This window comes from Mesoplodon mirus, assembly GCF_964341445.2.
Source record: "Mesoplodon mirus genome assembly, chromosome: X".
NCBI lineage: Eukaryota > Metazoa > Chordata > Mammalia > Artiodactyla > Ziphiidae > Mesoplodon > Mesoplodon mirus.
The window spans coordinates 67,250,608-67,269,043 of NC_138981.1; the positions used below are offsets into that span (position 1 = coordinate 67,250,608).

An 18,436-nucleotide genomic window follows, 5' to 3' on the forward strand; every position below is an offset into this window, starting at 1 on the left:
AAAATCAATATTAAAAATGAAAAGCAACACTGAGTATCTGGCTTATTTGGTTAAAAGATCTTGGGAGTATGCTATCAATCTGATTCAGATGAATTCATGTACACAAATTTAACAGCATTTACTACATGCACGTTATAAGAAATAGTTTAGAGTTCCTTATATATTTAAATGCTGATTTCATAAAATATTCAATAAAGAGAATATCTGAAAAGGTGTTTAAAATAAAGACAGTCAAAATCAGTTATAGTTCATTAACCAGGTCCCTTAAGTGGAATTCTTATTTCTAGGACTCTGCTATTAAAAGGTTACAAAATATGTGACAAACAGAATCTTTTATTAACACCCAATTCTAACACAGTGATAACAGACAAACCTTCATTATTCTTCATCCAGCACTCTCTATCACTGGTATTCATATTGTATCATGGGAGGCCCCATGATATATTCAAACAAGCTATAGTTTGTCCTTTTTACCTTTATCTACTTTATAGTTGAAGGTTTCATCTAATATACTATCTGAAAAATGGGTTTGCTGCTAAAAAAAATAAGTTTGAAAACCAATGCTCATATGTTTCCATGACAATAAATCAAGTAATATCAGTATCTCTATAGACCTTAGATCAGGAGTCTGAAAACTATAAACTTCAAGCCAAATCTAGCCCCGGTATGTTTCTGGACATACAGCCTGAGAGATAAAAATGTTTTTTACATTTTTTAACAGGTGGTAAAAAATGAAAGAATATGCAACAGAGACCATATGTGGCCTTCAAAGCCTAAAATATTTACTATATGGCCTCTTAAAGAAAAAGTTTGCCAAAACCTGATTTAGATCATTGTTGATTTTCCTAAACTCCTGACTAGAGAGTACATCATTAACAACAGGCTCAAAGTCTTAGAAAAACATGCAGGAAATCCTGAAATTGGATTTCACTTAGGAACACGTCAGCATATTACACATCAGGGGCTTCTAGAAATGATCATATATTGTGAACCTAAAAAGTGCATTTTATCCCAAATCATTGTATACAAAAATAGAGTATCCTACCATATCACCATTATGGACAAAAATCTAATAGTAACTTCAGAATGGCTCAAAATGAAAAGTGGAAGATGAGGAGGTAAAATCCATTACAATAAATATGATCACAAAACTTTTTCCCAATGACTACCAAAAAATTATTTATTTATCATAACAAAATCTCTTGTTGAATATCCAATTTGATATAGTAAATACTTTCTCAGTTTCCTAATTAGTAAATAATAAAATTACACTGTTAAACTCAAATGATAGTGATACAACTACATTAGTGTACATTAGGAAAGAGAGGCTTTTAAATAGGGGGTTGCATTTTTGGCCAAAATGATATAGTCACTGGGTCATGGGAAACAAAACCTAGCCAGCTTCAGTCATGTCTTAACATTTATCATCTGCCCTATTTTTATTTATCAAGCACACCTCTATTTCCACCACTACCACACAATCCAAATTATCATCATGGCCCATCCTATCACAGAATCCTACAGTATACCCAGAGTCATTCTTATCTCATTCCAATCTATTCTCTCTACTCTATTGCTAGAATTACAGGGTATTTTTCAAAAGCAAAATTCACATGCTATTCCTTTGCTTTTAAACCTTTTCATGGTGTCCTGTTGGTCTCAGGATAGATCCTGCAAGACCTTGTATGGTCTGGCCCCTGTCCATTTCTCCAGTCCTATGGGGTGACACTCTTTCTGCTTTCTGTGCTCTAGCCAAAAATTGGCTTTCTTTCTCCTCCTTTCTACCTCAAGAACTTTGTACATGCTTTTCCCTCTTCTTAGAGGGACCTTTCAACCTTCTCACATATGTAATTTACCAAATATTTATTGACCATACTGAGACAGAAAATAAACAAACAAAAAAATACAGTAAGAAAATATCAGGTAGTGATAAACACTATGATGAAAATAAAGCAGGACAATGACTGGGAGGCTACTCTAGATTGTTTGATCAGGGAAGAGCTTGTCAAGGAGGTGACATCTAGGCTGAGAGCTACAAATCTTAACCCAAACTTCACTTCCTCAGGAAGCTTTTCCTGACCCTGCCAGACCAGGTTTGGTCATCCTATTAGAAACCTGCTTTGCACTTTTCTTTCTTAGCATTTATTTATTAAATGCTTGTTTCTTTCTTTTAAAAAAAAATTATTTATAAGCTGTAAACTCCAGGAGGATGGGGACCCTTTAATTTAACATTTACTCCTAACTCAATGGTTGGCACAGTGGATACTCAGTAAGTATTTGCTGAATGGAAGAACTTTATGCCCTAGTTAAGACCCTGACATACAAATTGTTAACACATAATATATAAATTCTATACCAAAACTAAGCAGATTTGACTGTTACAAGGACTAAAAATAGTCTGTCCTAAAATTTCTTCATTAAAATTCACTGGAAACAGATGACCCATGAGTCAGCCCATGGGAAGTGTACCACTAAAGAGAACTCTAAATTAAGATATTTATTAAGATGGAATTTTATAAAACCAATGGCTACAACATGGCGTTTGAAGCTGTGATTTTTAGAGATAAAGACCTGCAGCCACTGGCCACATGTGGCTACTAAGCATCTGAAATGTGGCTACTGCAAACTGAGATGTTCTATAATTGTAAAATACACACTAGATTTCAAAGATTTAGTACGAAAAAATGTGAACAATTTCATTAATATGTCATATTAACTACATGTTCAAATGTTACTATTTTAGATATACTGGGTTAAATAAAATATATTATTAAAATTAATTTTACCTGTTACATTTTATTTTTTTATTGTGGCTACTAAGAAAATTAATATTATATACATGGCTCATATTATATTTTTATTGGACTGTGCTGACATAGACAAACATTTCCTAGTAAGTAATAAAGCAAACAGTATAGGTTTTTCCACACATATTAATAGAAACTTGTATCAGGGAACAGTGAAAGCCAGAATGAGATAAGCATTGATTTAACAGATAAAAGGAAGAATCTAAAACTCCCCTAACACAGTGTTAGGGTTTTACTTAGGAAGGAGGACTTGGGAGGTATATGAAAGATCAACTGCAAATCCTCCCAAAATTAAACAAATCTTTAGAAACCTCACAGGCCTTAGAAAAGATTATCTCACATAGGCATCAAATAAGGATGATACTATGGCATACAACAAAAAGATGAGCCATGAGAATTGGTATCTAGTCCCTATCATTTACTACTGTGTAAACCATATGGCAGTCACTTGGCCCTTCTGAAAGTACTTATGAATCGATTATTGAAGCTGATAGGAAATAGGCTTTTAAGTATAGTTCAACTAGGACAAATTCCTTTTTTTAAAAGAAAGAAGGAAAGACACCATTTTCTCCTACTTCTTCCTCTTACCTCTACTTCTTGCATAAATTAATCCCCAAAGGTAAAATACAGGATACCCTTGTTAAAATAAAGTCAGCTCTACACTTAAAACATTAATAACAAAACATCCCAACTCATGTTAAAAACAAAATAACTTACATACCCTTGACCACATATGATAACATAATGTGTAAATAAATATCAGTCTTGGAAAGGATCTTAAGAAGTTTTCATACTTGCTTTTAGCAGCTACACCATGTGCCATCCCTATTTTGTAGATATGTCAACAGAGGTAACTTGAATAATTACTTCTCCAAAGGACAGTAAGCCATAGAAAGTAAACTAGAACACTGAAATTTCCTGTCTTCTAGAATAATGCCCTTTGTGACCATTTTAATTATTCCAAAAATAGAATACTTACGGATAAAGTATGAAGAAGTTGGCCTGTGATAGAATTCCATACTTTCAAAAGGAAATTGTTCACTGCAGTAATAACTGTGGTATCATAGCGATCCCAAGCCACCATAGTCACCTTAAGTTTAGTGACCTTGTCTTCTCCAGATGGCAAATTATTCCTAAACAAAATGATTTCAGGTTCATAAATTTTGAACAAAGGTGCATCTAACAGAGCAAATTATGGCAAAAATCTCTCCAGGAGCATGCAATTTTTAAAATTAAAAACTCCTAAACTATACTTTTAACTATTCATGAAATAAAATAATAAGAGTAACACATAGGGCAATACCCATAAGATTATTTTAGGGAGGAAAAAAAACACAAAATGACAAAAAAAATATAGTTAGTTACATGAGAACAACAAAAAAGTGAAATTAGAAAGGAATCTGCAGATACCTTGAAAAATAAAGTACAAGGTTAGATTTGCTACCAGAAAATAAGAAGAAAACATATAATGGACACTTTATTCTTAAATATTCATTTTTGAAACTAAAAGGTCTTATAAAAAAGCAATAAGAAATTCAGTAACTGTTGCTTTAATTGAATGACATTATCAGTAGCTGACTATGACCACAAAGTTGGTTCTATATTGTTATTAATGGGAAGATAATTAATTTCCCGGTCATACCCTAAAGGAATTGCAGTATCCTAAAGAGGAATTATATATCTTCCAATGAACAGTGAAGATGATGAAACAGAATTCTGATTAATTGTATTTATAATGTCAAGTAGGAATGTTAGCAATATGAAACATAAAGGTATCCTCAGTATGTCAGAGAAATATCTAAACATATGATGACATTTAATAGGGACAATCCTCAAAGTAGAAAATAGTATAAATAGATATAAAAAATGACTCATACAAAATCAGGGCAGAGAATGATTATATGGGCATTAGTAAAGCACAGAGACCTTTGGATCACAAGAGACCAGAATTTTCAATGAGTCAGCTATGTTCCTATCATCCAATCTGTCCACCAACAGCAAAAGGCAATAGTGCTTAGAGACTATATACAGATGCAAACTTCACATCTACCAATTAACTCCAAATTAAAAAGATATTTATTTTCATTATTAAATAGAATTCAATAATGTAAACCATACTATACCATATGAGAACCACTAAAATATCTAACATCCAATCTTACCCAGTCATTTTAGTAGCCATATCTAGCACTATACTCTTCCACTCTTGTTGCTGATATTGCCAAATTCTTGCCGTTCCATCTCTACTTCCACTAACAAATCTTAAACTGCAAAGAAAGTTAAAATATCCTTATTACCTCCCTCTAAAATGGAAATCACTATTTTTCTAATTATAAAAGTAATACATTCATCCTCATATACTTCTGTAGAGAATAAAAATGGTACACTTTGTAAAACAGTTTGGCAGTTCCTCAAAATGATAAACAGTACCATATGACTCAGCAATTCTACTCCCCCATAAATATACAAGAGCAATGAAAACATAAGTCCACACAAAAACTTGTACACGAATATTTATGACATTATTCATTATACGCCAAAAAGTGGTGACAACCCAAATGTCGATCAACTGATAAATGGATAAACAAATTGTTGTCTATCCATACAATCGAATGCTTGACAGCCACAAAAAGGAATCCAATTCTTATACATGCTCCAACATGGATGAATCTTGAAAACATTATGCTAAGTGGAAAAAGTCACAAAAGACCAAATATTGTATGATTCCATTAATATGAAACATCCAGAATAGGCAAATCTATAAAAACAAAAAGGTGGATTAATGGTTGTTCAGAGCTGAAGGTGGTGGTGTAAAAAGATTGGGGATTGAAAGCTAAAGGGTATGATATGGGAAATCTTTTTAGGGTGATGACAATGTTCTAGGGCTATGGATTCAGAGATACAAACTACTATGTATAAAACAGATAAGCAACAAGGATATAGGGTACAGCATGAAGAAATATAGCCATTATTTTATAATAACCTTAAATGGAGTATAATCTATAAAAATATTGAATCACTATGTTGTACACCTGAAACTAATACAGTATTATAAATTAAATATACTTCGATTAAAAAATAATAAAATAAAATTGATCATAGTGAAGGTTGCACAACCCTGTGAATATACTAAAAACATTGAATTTTATGTGGAATATATCTCAATAAAACTGTTATAAAAATACATTCATTAACCCATAAATCTATCACTGTTCATAATTTAGTTTCTATTCTTTCAGACTTTATTAAAGACATATATATACTTAGATATTCCCCCTAAGGAAAATAGAATTACACTACATATAATGTTTACAATATTTTTCTTTAATTTAAGTGTACAGTTTGACTCCTGAACAATGTAGGGATTAGAGGCACCAAACCCCACACTGCCACGCAATCAAAACTTTGCGTGTATATTTTGACTCCCCCAAAGTTAAATACTCTTAGCCTACTGTTGAGCAGAATTACCAATAACATAAACACTTGACTAACACTTATTTTGTGTGTTATATGTGAATCTACATATATTTTATACATTCATGACATACCTTTCTCTTATTTTTTTTGATATTTCTAGGCTACATGGTTTGTCTGAGTTTTTTCAAATTGTCACAAATCTCCAAAACTTTTTCTAATGTATTTATTGAAAAACAATCTGCATAAGTGGACCTGAACAGTTCAAACCTATGCTTTTCAAGGGTCAACTCTATTTTGTTAATATATTTCTATGTTTACAAATATAAAAACTACCATCACTTTCAATAAATGTTCAACAATACGGATGTATCAAAATTTATTTAATCAACCTCCTAATGATGAATATTTTTACTGTTGCCAGTCTTTGCCATTATAAATAATGTTGTGATGAATATCTCTACACATCCTTGTAAAACCTTATATATATCTTTGCTGAGTCAAAGGGTAGGCACATTTTTTTTTTTTAAGAAAGAAAAGCTTTATTCTGTCTCAGCTTCCGGTTTGGTCACAGATGCACACACTGGGAGCTGTCAAATTAATGACATTTTCCTAGTATAACAGTATAAAGGACCCTTTCAGAAAGAATTTATACTCTCTTCCTGAATCTTTTCTCCCTTATATTCCCCCTTCAGGATAGGCACATTTTGAAAGCTTTTGACATACTGCCAAATTATTTCCCTGAAAAGTTTTTTTAAAAAACAATTTACAGTATCATCAAGGTTGTGGGGGAGTGTCTATTTTCCCTAAACCCTTGTCAATATTGGGTGTTATCATTCTTCAATATCTTGTCATTCTGAAAGAAAAAAATTGTTACTGTTATTCTAAATTGTATTTCTCTGATTTTTAGTAAAATTGGACATCTTTTGATGTATTTACTGGCCACATAACTAATTAAGATAAAATAATGTTTCTCATTTAAGGAAAAAGGCAAAGAATTAAAAAAAAATTCATATACTCCTAGAATGAAAGAATAGTAGCTGTACAAACCTTCCAGTGTATAGCTCAGTAGGGTGCAATAAACCAACGTAAAAATTATTTTAAGGATTTCTCATTCCTAATAAAAACATCACTCTTTGTGGACCATCATTATTTACTCTCGTATTTAACAAAGATGAACACATTCATCATAGTAATCACCCAGTGTTTGAAAAATATTTAATAATAAAACATGGTCACCCACATAAAGTCTATATAGACAGATAAGGATACAAATTTATGCTACGTGGTTGAATTTTTAAATCTATTCTAGGTCAATTTGTAGACCAGGGCAGAAGATTATCACCTTCTGGGGACCAGACATTTGAGAGGGTACATGAATACCTGTATATAATTTCTGAGTTTACAGACATAGGAAATTGTGTATCATATGAGTAGTAGAGACAGTAAGCGATACAGATGCTCAAAGGAAGAAAAGACAGCTAAAATCTCAAGCAGTCAGGAAAGGCTTCAGGTAGGGTATGAACCTTAAAAGGAAGATAGAACTTAGAGAAGAAAAAGAGACAGGAGGGAGAAGGAAAATAAAAGGAAGGAGAGCAGAAGGAAGAGGGAGGACATAGGCGGTATAGAAAAGGAGTGAAAGGAAGTAGGGTATGATTATTTCTGGTGTGAGGTAAAGTATAAGTGAAAGAATGGATAAGAGAATGCATATGGGATGTAATAATAATGATGACTAAATCAATTGGGCTGGATCTAAGTATTTAAATGGGGAATAGTAGATAAGAAAAGAATGTAGGTCTAAGTCAAGTTGAAGAGAATTCTGAATGCCAGGCTAAAACATTTGAATTCTATAAACAAAGAGAAAACACTGAAGATTTCTGAACAGGGTAATGCTCATCTGACAGAGATGGACAAGATACATTTAGAAGGGAAAAGAAAACTGAAGGTAATGGGTCAAATAATGGAATTCTTGACTAAGGTGTGAGATAACAGAAATGGAAAAAGGAAAATCACTAATAAAGGAAGAACTGAGAGACTATGGCTACTACTTGGATGGGAGCTTAGAAGACCTGGGGTAAGAATGTCATCAAAGACAGACAAGGGTGGGCTTCCCTGGTGGCGCAGTGGTTGAGAGTCTGCCTGCCGATGCAGGGGACACGGGTTCGTGCCCCGGTCCGGGAAGATCCCACATGCCATGGAGCGGCTGGGCCCGTGAGCCATGGCCACTGAGCCTGCGTGTCCGGAGCCTGTGCTCCGCAACGGGAGAGGCCACAATAGTGAGAGGCCCGTGTACCACAAAAAAAAAAAAAAAAAAAAAAATAGACGACAAGGGCTTTCAGCCTAAGTGACTGGACAGAAAAAAAAATGTAGTAGAAGTAGTGTTTTCTGAAGAAATACAGGTAAAATATGTGAAACATCTGTTTATACAGATATGTACTACATAGTTACCTGTCTCCATTGTTACAGAACTGAACAGCAACAACCTTGTCCTAAAACATAAAACAATAGATTTTTGGTTAGAATTAATTTATTTTTAAAACGAATAAAGTACTCTTCCCGTCATATTCACATATGAAAGTATCATGGAGTAGATTTTTTAATGCTATAATTTTCTTTAAAAAAACCCTCTAATTTTCTTTAAAAAATTAATGAAGGCTGAAACAATACATTAACTAAGGAGGAATACTTATCAGCAGTAATTTGAGAAAAACCAGACATAAGCAAACCTGTTTCTAAACCATAATCTCAAGAGACAGATAGTTCTGAATAGGTGATAGTTTATTATATCCCCCATAATAAGACAGCACACTAATCTAAAACGCCAACTTAAAATAATTAATTTAATAGTAGTTGAATTAAGTTCCTCACAACATTTTTTTTTAAATTTTAGAAAACAAATCAATAATTTGTTTCTTACATGGTTTATTTAATTATTTTACAATGAATTCATTTGACCATCTTTAGGTTCTATAATTTAGATACTGTTGTTTGAACCTTCCTTTACAATGACTAAACTATACTTTTACAAATATAATGTGCATTGTAGTGATTATATTATAGTAATGAACCTTCAAATGTAAACATTTTCACAAACCACAATTATTGAACTACATTTGAACTTGATTTTTTAATTAATTTTCTTTTTTTATTTGAACTTAATTTTTTTTTTTTTTTTTTTTTTTTGCAGTATGCAGGCCTCTCACTGTTGTGGCCTCTCCTGCTGTGGAGCACAGGCTCCGGACGCGCAGGCTCAGCGGCCATGGCTCCCAGGCCCAGCTGCTCCACAGCATGTGGTATCTTCCCAGACTGGAGCACGAACCCGTGTCCCCTGCATTGGCAGGCGGACTCTCAACCACTGCGCCACCAGGGAAGCCCTGAACTTAATTTTTAATATAAAGCTCAGATACTAAATGTCTTCGTATTTAATTATTTTTTTCATTTTAAAAACGTGTTAAACCGTCTTCATATGTTCAGACGTATCTGTGATTCACACTGTACCATGATTTCACTGAGTATTTACCTGACAGATTCGGGATTCTCACTGCCAGTTGCAATAACTGATTTTAGATGTTCTGGAAGGACATCTTACTTTCAATGACTAACAGCCGCCACTGATTTCAACAGGGAATGTTTAAGTTTTCTGACTTTTTTCTTAGCTAGGCCCTTGCCAACAAAAAACCTACCAATCAGTGTTTCTTCATCTTTTTCCCCCTCAATTATTTCCCATTCATTTATTACCTCCTCCTCTCTCAGCTCTCAATGAATTTGACTGAACTGTATACACACCTTGCTTGGGTGGTAACTGTAAATATGCCTCCTTTGTGTGCTCTAGCACAAGTGGATTTTTCCTACTGGATAGTCTCAGATTGAGATCTTTATATATTTCCTAAGTTTTTCTCTTTCACAATTTACATAATATTCCAGGATTTTAGTATCTAGGAATAAGTAACAGCAAGGTGAGAGCTCAGCTAGGTTCAGTAACTTTTCATAAGGAGAATATCCAATTATGTTTATATGGTGAGACAAAAGCAGGAGGGTGTTTCCAAAAGCTCAAGGAAAAGGTTTCTAACAGGGGTCTCTTTTACTACAAATTTCGGGAACATGATTGATTTTGGAACTCACAAAGTATCTTTTTTTAAAAGTCATCTTTCAGGGAAATTATGTGTTTTATTGATATGTACTAATACTATTCCAAATCAAGTGTCAATAGTAGTAGGAACAGTAACAGTAAGACTTGTAAAGCTGAGTACTTTCAAATGCTGACTATACAGCTTTGACAATGAGGAACATGAGATATACAGTGAGCTGAAACAGAAATACTCCCATATTCAACAGTAAATAATTACCTGGAGAAGGTAAGGAAATAAACTGAAGGAAGAAGTGAAAGGTACACAGGGATATGAATAAACAGTAGTGGCTCCAAGATTCCTGAAAATGTCACAGGAGAGTGGAAAGAGATTGGGAGGAAAAATGCCAGGCACCAATGGCTGTCACCCCAGCATAAAATTGTCCCCTGTATGGAAGGCTGTTTTTGATAACTAAGTGGGATTAGATTTCAGGAGTCTGATGGCATTCTGAAAATAATCAAACTAAGATCAATGAGCTAAATTCAGTAAAAAGAATTTTTTTTCCTAAGACATACTTTAATGTGTCTTTTAATAAGTGTATAGACTTCGAAGTAACAAACACTTATATAATTAATAAAATAAAGCAAGCTAGAAGAGGATTTTTGTAAATTATTACTGTAATATATATATATATTTTCCCTTCCCATACAGTCAGATAGAAATTGTCTTAAATACTACAACCATACTAAATCCAGAATTTTACACTGATCTTCATTACCAAAGAGACATCTTACCATATAGGTTTCAGTACCAATCTATATTAAATTAGGGTAGAGATCAGAAAAGAAGAAATAAAACCAATTTTCCAGGGATGTTTAAAAAGAAAGCAACATATTTAATTTTCTAATTTTGTTCTTACCGTATGTGACTCTAATTCAGCAATTTTCTCAGGGATCTCAGAACCCAAATAATATATTCTAATCACATGGTCAGTGCTACCTGTTGTAATGAACATACCACCTAGAGGATTAAAAAACAAACAAACATTGTACCAAAGAATTTTAAAAACCCTCTGATGGCTTCCTTAGTTATATGTTACCTTGTTAATTAAAAAGCCTTCAAGAAACATAAGGTTATTTTCTAACCATTAAAGACATATTAACATTTCTGAAGAAAAATAAGTAAAATTCAAGAAAAACAAGAGGAATATTTAAAGAACAACTATACCATTCACCCAATAAAAATAGACCAACTATACACTAAATACAGGCCTTTGGATCATAAACATTAAAGGCGTTGAGGAATTCATTTCTTCATATTTTATGTAAAAACATAATGTTCCAAAATTATTTATAAAATAACCTATATCTACAATTCTTTGTATAGTGGCTACAGTGGTTGAGTGTGAAAACTCAGCAGCTTTTGGGATGATGAAAAAAATTCTAGAGATGGATGGTGGTAATGTATGTAGAACAATGTGAATATACTTAATGCCACAGAACTGTACACTTAAAAAATGTTCTTAAAATGGTAAATTTCGTGTTATATTTTACCACAACAAAAAAGAAAAGGTTAACCATCACATAATTCTTAGTAGTAGAAAAGCACTGTTTATATACTGTGAACATGTCTTTTACATGGAGCCACTGTACATGTTTTCTGAAAAGTCAGGGCAGAATTTTAGTGTTGAATTGTGTATGAGTATTGGGGGAAGGCTGTACTTTTTACCAACTAAATTCTGTATTATATAAAAACATATTAATTGTAAATAAGAAAACAACTCAAAATCTATTACATGTTAATTAGAGTCTACAAAGGTCTGTCTGTTATAACATATGGTTCACATTTTTAGCATGTTTCCATTAATTCTCAAACATACGCATTTTTTCTCCACAAAATTAAAAAAAATATTTTACAATTGAAAAATCTTTTATAACTGGATTATTCAATATTTTAGGTACTCAAAACATTCAATTTTTACACATACCAGAACTGAAAGATGAACAAGATATCTGAACTCCAGGTCTAGATCTCTCAGTAAATTTCACTGGGCGATCTCTAAGAGAAAAGTAAAATGTTTTTATTTTTCATCATGTACATTTAATGTGCAAGAATTTTAGCATACTGCTAGATATTGACAGATTTATCATCAATATTATAGAAACCACAAAACTGAAGTAGTCAGTAAGTACTATTCCCATTATTGAAGTTAAAAATACATTTAAACTTACAAATATATTTTATGCTATCAGTATTATTATGTTAGCTTTACAAACAAATTACGATGTTACTTACTACCATCATGAAGAAAGGTTCAAAGTGTTCTTACCAGAGTAAGAAATGAAAGAAATACTCCTTATCAAAATTTTGTGCATAAATTAAATAGTCTCTTCAACATTGGTTTCATAAAAAATTTATTCTAAAATATCTAACATCAAATTGAAGTAGGTATGGATATGTACATACACACTCATACATATATAAATTTATATACTTACATACATTGACTATCAAGAATCTCTCAAGGTGATAAAGAAAAATTTCTAACCCAATTTTAAACTTACTTAAACTTCATTGTTTTTACATGCCATTGCCAGAAACAGATAGTTCCATCAGCACCAGTAGAAGTGAGGTATCTGGTTGTGCCTTTAGTTGATGGACAAAACTGGAAAAAAATTAATTAAAATAGAAACCTTTCATGTTCAAGCTTAATTTCAGTTTCAAGAAATTATTTATTTAAATTTCCTAGATTAATGAATACCTTATAAAAATTGAAAATATCAAAAAACTAGAAAAGTCATTCATTGAATTTAGGATAAAATATTTTAGCCCTAAAGATAATTATTTTAAAATTATTCAACATCACACTTTAATATTATTATTTTACTACTTTTAATGGAGAAAAAAACCAAAGTCATTACTAGTTAAACCATTACAAATCTGCTGAATATACACTTATATAGCAACCATATAAAATTTGTATAGTTCACATGAAAAAGGCATGCATCAGAAGTAAGTCTAAAACAGTGATAAGGAAGTTAATGTCTAAGTTTTGGGTTTTAACATTTTACTTTAAACTCTAATTTCAATGAAGTATGATAGAAATTTCACCATTCTTAAATTTAAATCATCTTCACGTGTTTTAATGGATAACATAAAATAGGTCTGATGTCTGTTTGTATCATTGTGGAAAAAAGAGATTAAAAAATATACTTGAGTTGCCAATTTAAAGTATGACTACTATCCGATGGTCTTTATCATGTAGGATTCTCAGGCTCTAACTCTCAGTATTTTACAGGTCCTCAGAAGAGAATCAGAGAAGGGAAAAACCAACTAGGCTCCTGATACCTGGGACACAGGAAAAGGTTGAAAATCAAACCAGGGTCTCTAGCATGCTCATGAGCTTTAAAAATCCCAAATAGGAATTTCCCTGACAGTCCAGTGGTTAGGACTTGGAGCTTTCACTGCCATGGCCCAGGTTCAATTCTTGGTCGGGGAACTAAGGTCCTGCAAGCCACTCAGCATGGCAAATAAATAAATAAAAATTAAATAAAAAAATTAAAAAAAATTAAAATCCCAAATAAACATAATGAATACCTTCTAATGAGATGAAAATCAAGGATCATTGGATTTGAATAAATTTTAAACTCAAATCAAAAGAAAATAATCATTATAGATATTAGAAGTCATTTATTTAGTTTTCTTGTTTGGAAGCACAGAACTTCTAAAGACTACAGAGTTTAAATCAAACAAAAAATATCAATTAATATTATCCATTAATAGTTGATGAACATTAAAGAAACCAGTACTCAGGTAGCCTGCTTATATTTTCATTTCTGACAGAGAAGCATGCAATAGAAAGCTTAATCCACAATCTATAGTAGGGGTCTTCAAATTAAGGCCCACACACCAAATCCAGCTTCCTGCCCATTTCTGTAAATAAAGTTTTATTGGAACACAGTCACCTTACACTGTCTATGATTGCTTCTGCATTGCAAAGGCAGAGTTAAGTAGCTGCTGCAGAGACCATATGGCCTTCAAAGCCTAATATATTTACTATCTGGCCTGTAAATTTGCTGATCTAGGATCTATAGGAATGAGAAAATAAAATATGAAATGTAATGATTTTATTAAGTTTGAAGAATCACTAAAACCTTTATTATGCTCATATTTAAAATGTTTCAATCACAAAGGGGAATTCAGTCCATTAATGTACATTAACTGGATTGTTTTTAAATAAGAAATCATGTTTAAGATTATAAAAACACATATGTGCATTTCTGAATACAAATTAATACACAGTTATTGAAGAAAAGTTAGAAAATATAGAAAAACAGAATAAAAGCTATTCATAATCCCACTACCCAGAGGCAACCACTATTAACATCATACCATTTTACCTCAATTTTATTAAAAAAGAAAGAAAGAAACTGAGAGAATAATAATACACTATGATGTTAACAGAGACAGTCAATTAGCAAAAATAAAGCATACAGAATGCATGCTAAATTATCATTACTATGAACAAAAATGAAAGAGTGCTGGGGGGGGTAATGATTTACAATTTTAGAGTGGTAAGTTTGTCAGAGGAGGTCTCCCTGGAAAAGTGACAGACATTTCCATCACTTAGAAAGTAAGGGAATAAACCATGTGACTATCCAAAGAGGACCATTTCAGAGACATGAAACAGCAAGAGCAAAGACAGGAGTGTAGCTAGAGTGGTCTAAAAAAGCAGCTAAAGCAGAATGAGAACAGGACATAAGTAGTAGGAGATAAGGTCAAAGAGAGCAAGAGGCTGAGTATGTAAGGCTTTGTGGGTCATTGTAAAATCTTCAGCTTTAACTCTGAATTTGGAGGCTATTAAAGGTTCTGAGCATCAGTGACATGATTTAACTTTGTTTTTTTTAAACTTCCATCGTAAAATCACTCATGCAGCTACACAGAGGCTAGACTGGGACAGAAAAGAGGGATGGGAAGAAGTAGGAAGATCAGTTAGAAGTCTGTTTCCAAAATCTAGGTCACAGATGATAGTAATTTGAAATAGGGTAGTAATGATAGAGGTCATGAGAATTTGTTCAGATTCTGGATATATTTTGAGGGTAGAGCCAACATGATTTGCTAACAAGTTAGATATGGGCTATGAGAAACAAAAAGTCAGGGATGACTACTCTGAGCAATTGGAAGGATGAAACTGTCATTTGTTTAGATGGGGAAAGCTTTGGGAGGAGTAAATCTGAGGAAGGAAGACAGGGGTTAAGTTTTGAAGATGTTGAGTTTGAGATGCCTCGTAGACATTCATGTGATGATGCCAAGTAGATAGTTGAATGTACAAGTATGGAGCTAAAAGATAGGCCCCAAGATGGAAATACAAGTTTGGAGTCATCAGCATACAAGATGAAATTTAAAGCCATGAGAGTTGATGAGGTCAGTAAGGGAAAGAATGTTAAAGAAAAGAGGTCCATACAAAAACAAAACAAAACAGGGCTTCCCTGGTGGTGCAGTGGCTGAGAGTCCGCCTGCCAATGCAGGGGACACGGGTTCGTGCCCTGGTCCGGGAAGATCACACATGCCGTGGAGTGGCTAGGCCTGTGAGCCATGGCTGCTGAGCCTGCACATCCGGAGCCTGTGCTCCGCAACAGGAGAGGCCACAACACTGAGAGGCCCGCGTACCACAAAAACAAAATAAAACAAAACAAAACAAAACAAAGACGTCCATGGATCTCTAGGGCACTTACACACATAAATCAAATGAGACAGAAACTAGCAAATTAAACTATGAAGGAGCCAAACAGTTCCATAAACATTTCCAGTATAAACAAATATTCATATTTTTTATATTGTATGAGACTATCTCCAAATTCCAGAAACAGTCTGTCAGATAGGATTGTGGGAACACAAGTAACTAGTAATATCCCAAAACAAAATCCAAAAAGTAATTTCAACTCATCAAAAATTTGACATAAAAATGTTCAAATTCAATATATGTTGAATCCAATTCCTGCTAGGCCCTCATAAACAGGTGATATATTATTTAAATAACACACACAAAAAAAATGACTGGCATATTTATTAATGATTAAAGAACAAAGAAAAGTGAATGGGAGTAATTATCTCATCCGCAAAAGTGATCTCCTTGCCCAAAATAAAAGACAGTGTCAGAAGGATTCCTCTGTTTTGCTGTCAACACAAAGAAGAGAACAAAGTTCTTTGGGGAGTATCCAGGACTTACACTACCAACATCTGGTAAAAACACTATATGGACAAATATTTAAAAACTCAATGTTTTGTATGTCAAACATCAAGCTGAAATAAGAAATGACTGAAACTAAGAATAAAAATTTCCCTAATATTAAACTATGCATACACACACACACACACACACACACACACACAATCTGAACTGATAAACATTTTGTATTAAATATTAACACAAAGTATGCCAATATTCAAATTAGAAGCTACTTATATCCTGCCTAAAAGGTACTGGTGTTGTTCCTTAAGGCAATTCCAAGTCTTTTCCCTTCTTCACAAATACAAATGAGATAAAGAAGATGTCTTACACTGCACTTGAAAAACCTTTTCAATGACCTTTTTACTTATTTCTAAATGGAACAGATTTATATGAAAAGGGAACTTTAAAAAATACCTGTCTGCAAGGTAGGGACAAAGCCCTTAAGAGATCAATATTTTTCTGTTGCCATTCTTTGTATAATCCACACGATGTAACAAAAAACAAGAGAATTCTCATTCTTATTACATCTACTAGAGGTATCTTTTTATTTTTCTTACCTGTATGGAAGTAATAGAAGCTGAATGTCCCTGAAGGACTGCAACTGGTGCACAAGTTCGAAGACACCACACTCTTACAACTTTATCACAGCTGCCTGCGGCAATGAGAGTGTTTTCATAGTTAACAGCCATGTCAGAAATTTCAGCAGAGTGCCCTCGAAGTGTAGCAAGAAGGCGCCCGTCATCTGTTGCCCAAATTTTCACCAAACAGTCATCTGAACCCTACAGCAACACAAAAGGACAGAAGATTTACAATAAAGCAGAAATTTGCACCCTCCCCCCACAATAAAAGCAAAAACAAAGGAGAATTTTATTAAGTTACTTCTAAGCCTTTTCTTTTTAGTCTCTTTTCTTCATATAACATGGAGTGAGTAGAAAATATAAAATATGTCCAAATGACAGCACTGACAAAGCACTGTCCAAACTGATAATGGCATATATGAATAACTCCTCAAAACTACTACCAATCCTGACAACTCAAAATATTTTTTTACTTTTAACTGATTTGGCATTAACTATCTCTGCCATTATTTCTTTCTTTCCTTATACCTGACAGTCTTTTTTCTTAATTGCTTGAATTTTTTTTTCTCTACAAATACTTAAAACTTTAACCTAAAATCTACATGCAAACATGAGACTTTGTTAATAATCTCTGGGGAAAATATTATGTGGAACTTCCTACTGAGAACTTCAAAAGAGCTTTAAATAGTAAAAAGCAATTCTACTGCGGTAGATGAGCTATTTAATAATTATCTGTTTATAAAAAGATGAAAATCATCATCCGCATCATCATCAACACCCATATACTTAGGTGATGCATTTTGTGTCATGAAAACATCAATGGAAGAGTCTGTAATGAACTCCAAGAAGTTGTACTTCTCAAAATACAAACCACTTCCTTTGTTGTAGCCTAGGAATTTAAAAAGAAAAGTATGCTATTACCTACACTTCTACATTAACTTGGTACTGAAACAATGAGACTAAGCCTTTACTTGGAAAGATTAGTGTGCTACTATTTTGTGCTCAAAAGCACACAATATGATCTGGTTAATAAAAGTCCAATTTTAAAAATAATTACTATTGAATTCAAAGAGAGATATATACAATAACTGTAATCTTCATTACTAAACATGTAGTTCAACTATTCAACTATAAGGATGATGTAATCATTAATTAAGCAGAACTGGCACCAATAGAAAATACATTTTAATAAATGTTTGCTAAAATGGAATGAAACCAATTGAGTAGATAAACTTGTTTCACATAAATTAACCACCTCTAGAATATAAGGCCTTCTGAAGATTTATTTTTTAATTAGATTTCCCAAATATTGAGTTAATTATAGTTCATCCATTTATT

The 18,436-nt window shown here is 32.9% G+C and overlaps 1 protein-coding gene across 2 annotated transcripts in view; it reads right to left on the minus strand.

Annotated features, from left to right (window-relative positions):
• BRWD3 (bromodomain and WD repeat domain containing 3) overlaps window positions 1-18,436 on the minus strand; it is a 121,392-nt gene that overhangs the window by 58,272 nt on the left and 44,684 nt on the right. For both annotated transcript variants that reach the window (XM_082609033.1, XM_082609032.1), the window contains exons 8-14: window positions 17,078-17,299; window positions 12,853-12,953; window positions 12,276-12,346; window positions 11,208-11,308; window positions 8,670-8,710; window positions 4,970-5,074; window positions 3,787-3,940 (exon numbers count right to left, since the gene is read on the minus strand). In XM_082609033.1, the coding sequence (XP_082465159.1) occupies window positions 3,787-3,940; window positions 4,970-5,074; window positions 8,670-8,710; window positions 11,208-11,308; window positions 12,276-12,346; window positions 12,853-12,953; window positions 17,078-17,299 (795 nt within the window). The remainder of the gene's footprint in view (window positions 1-3,786; window positions 3,941-4,969; window positions 5,075-8,669; window positions 8,711-11,207; window positions 11,309-12,275; window positions 12,347-12,852; window positions 12,954-17,077; window positions 17,300-18,436) is intronic.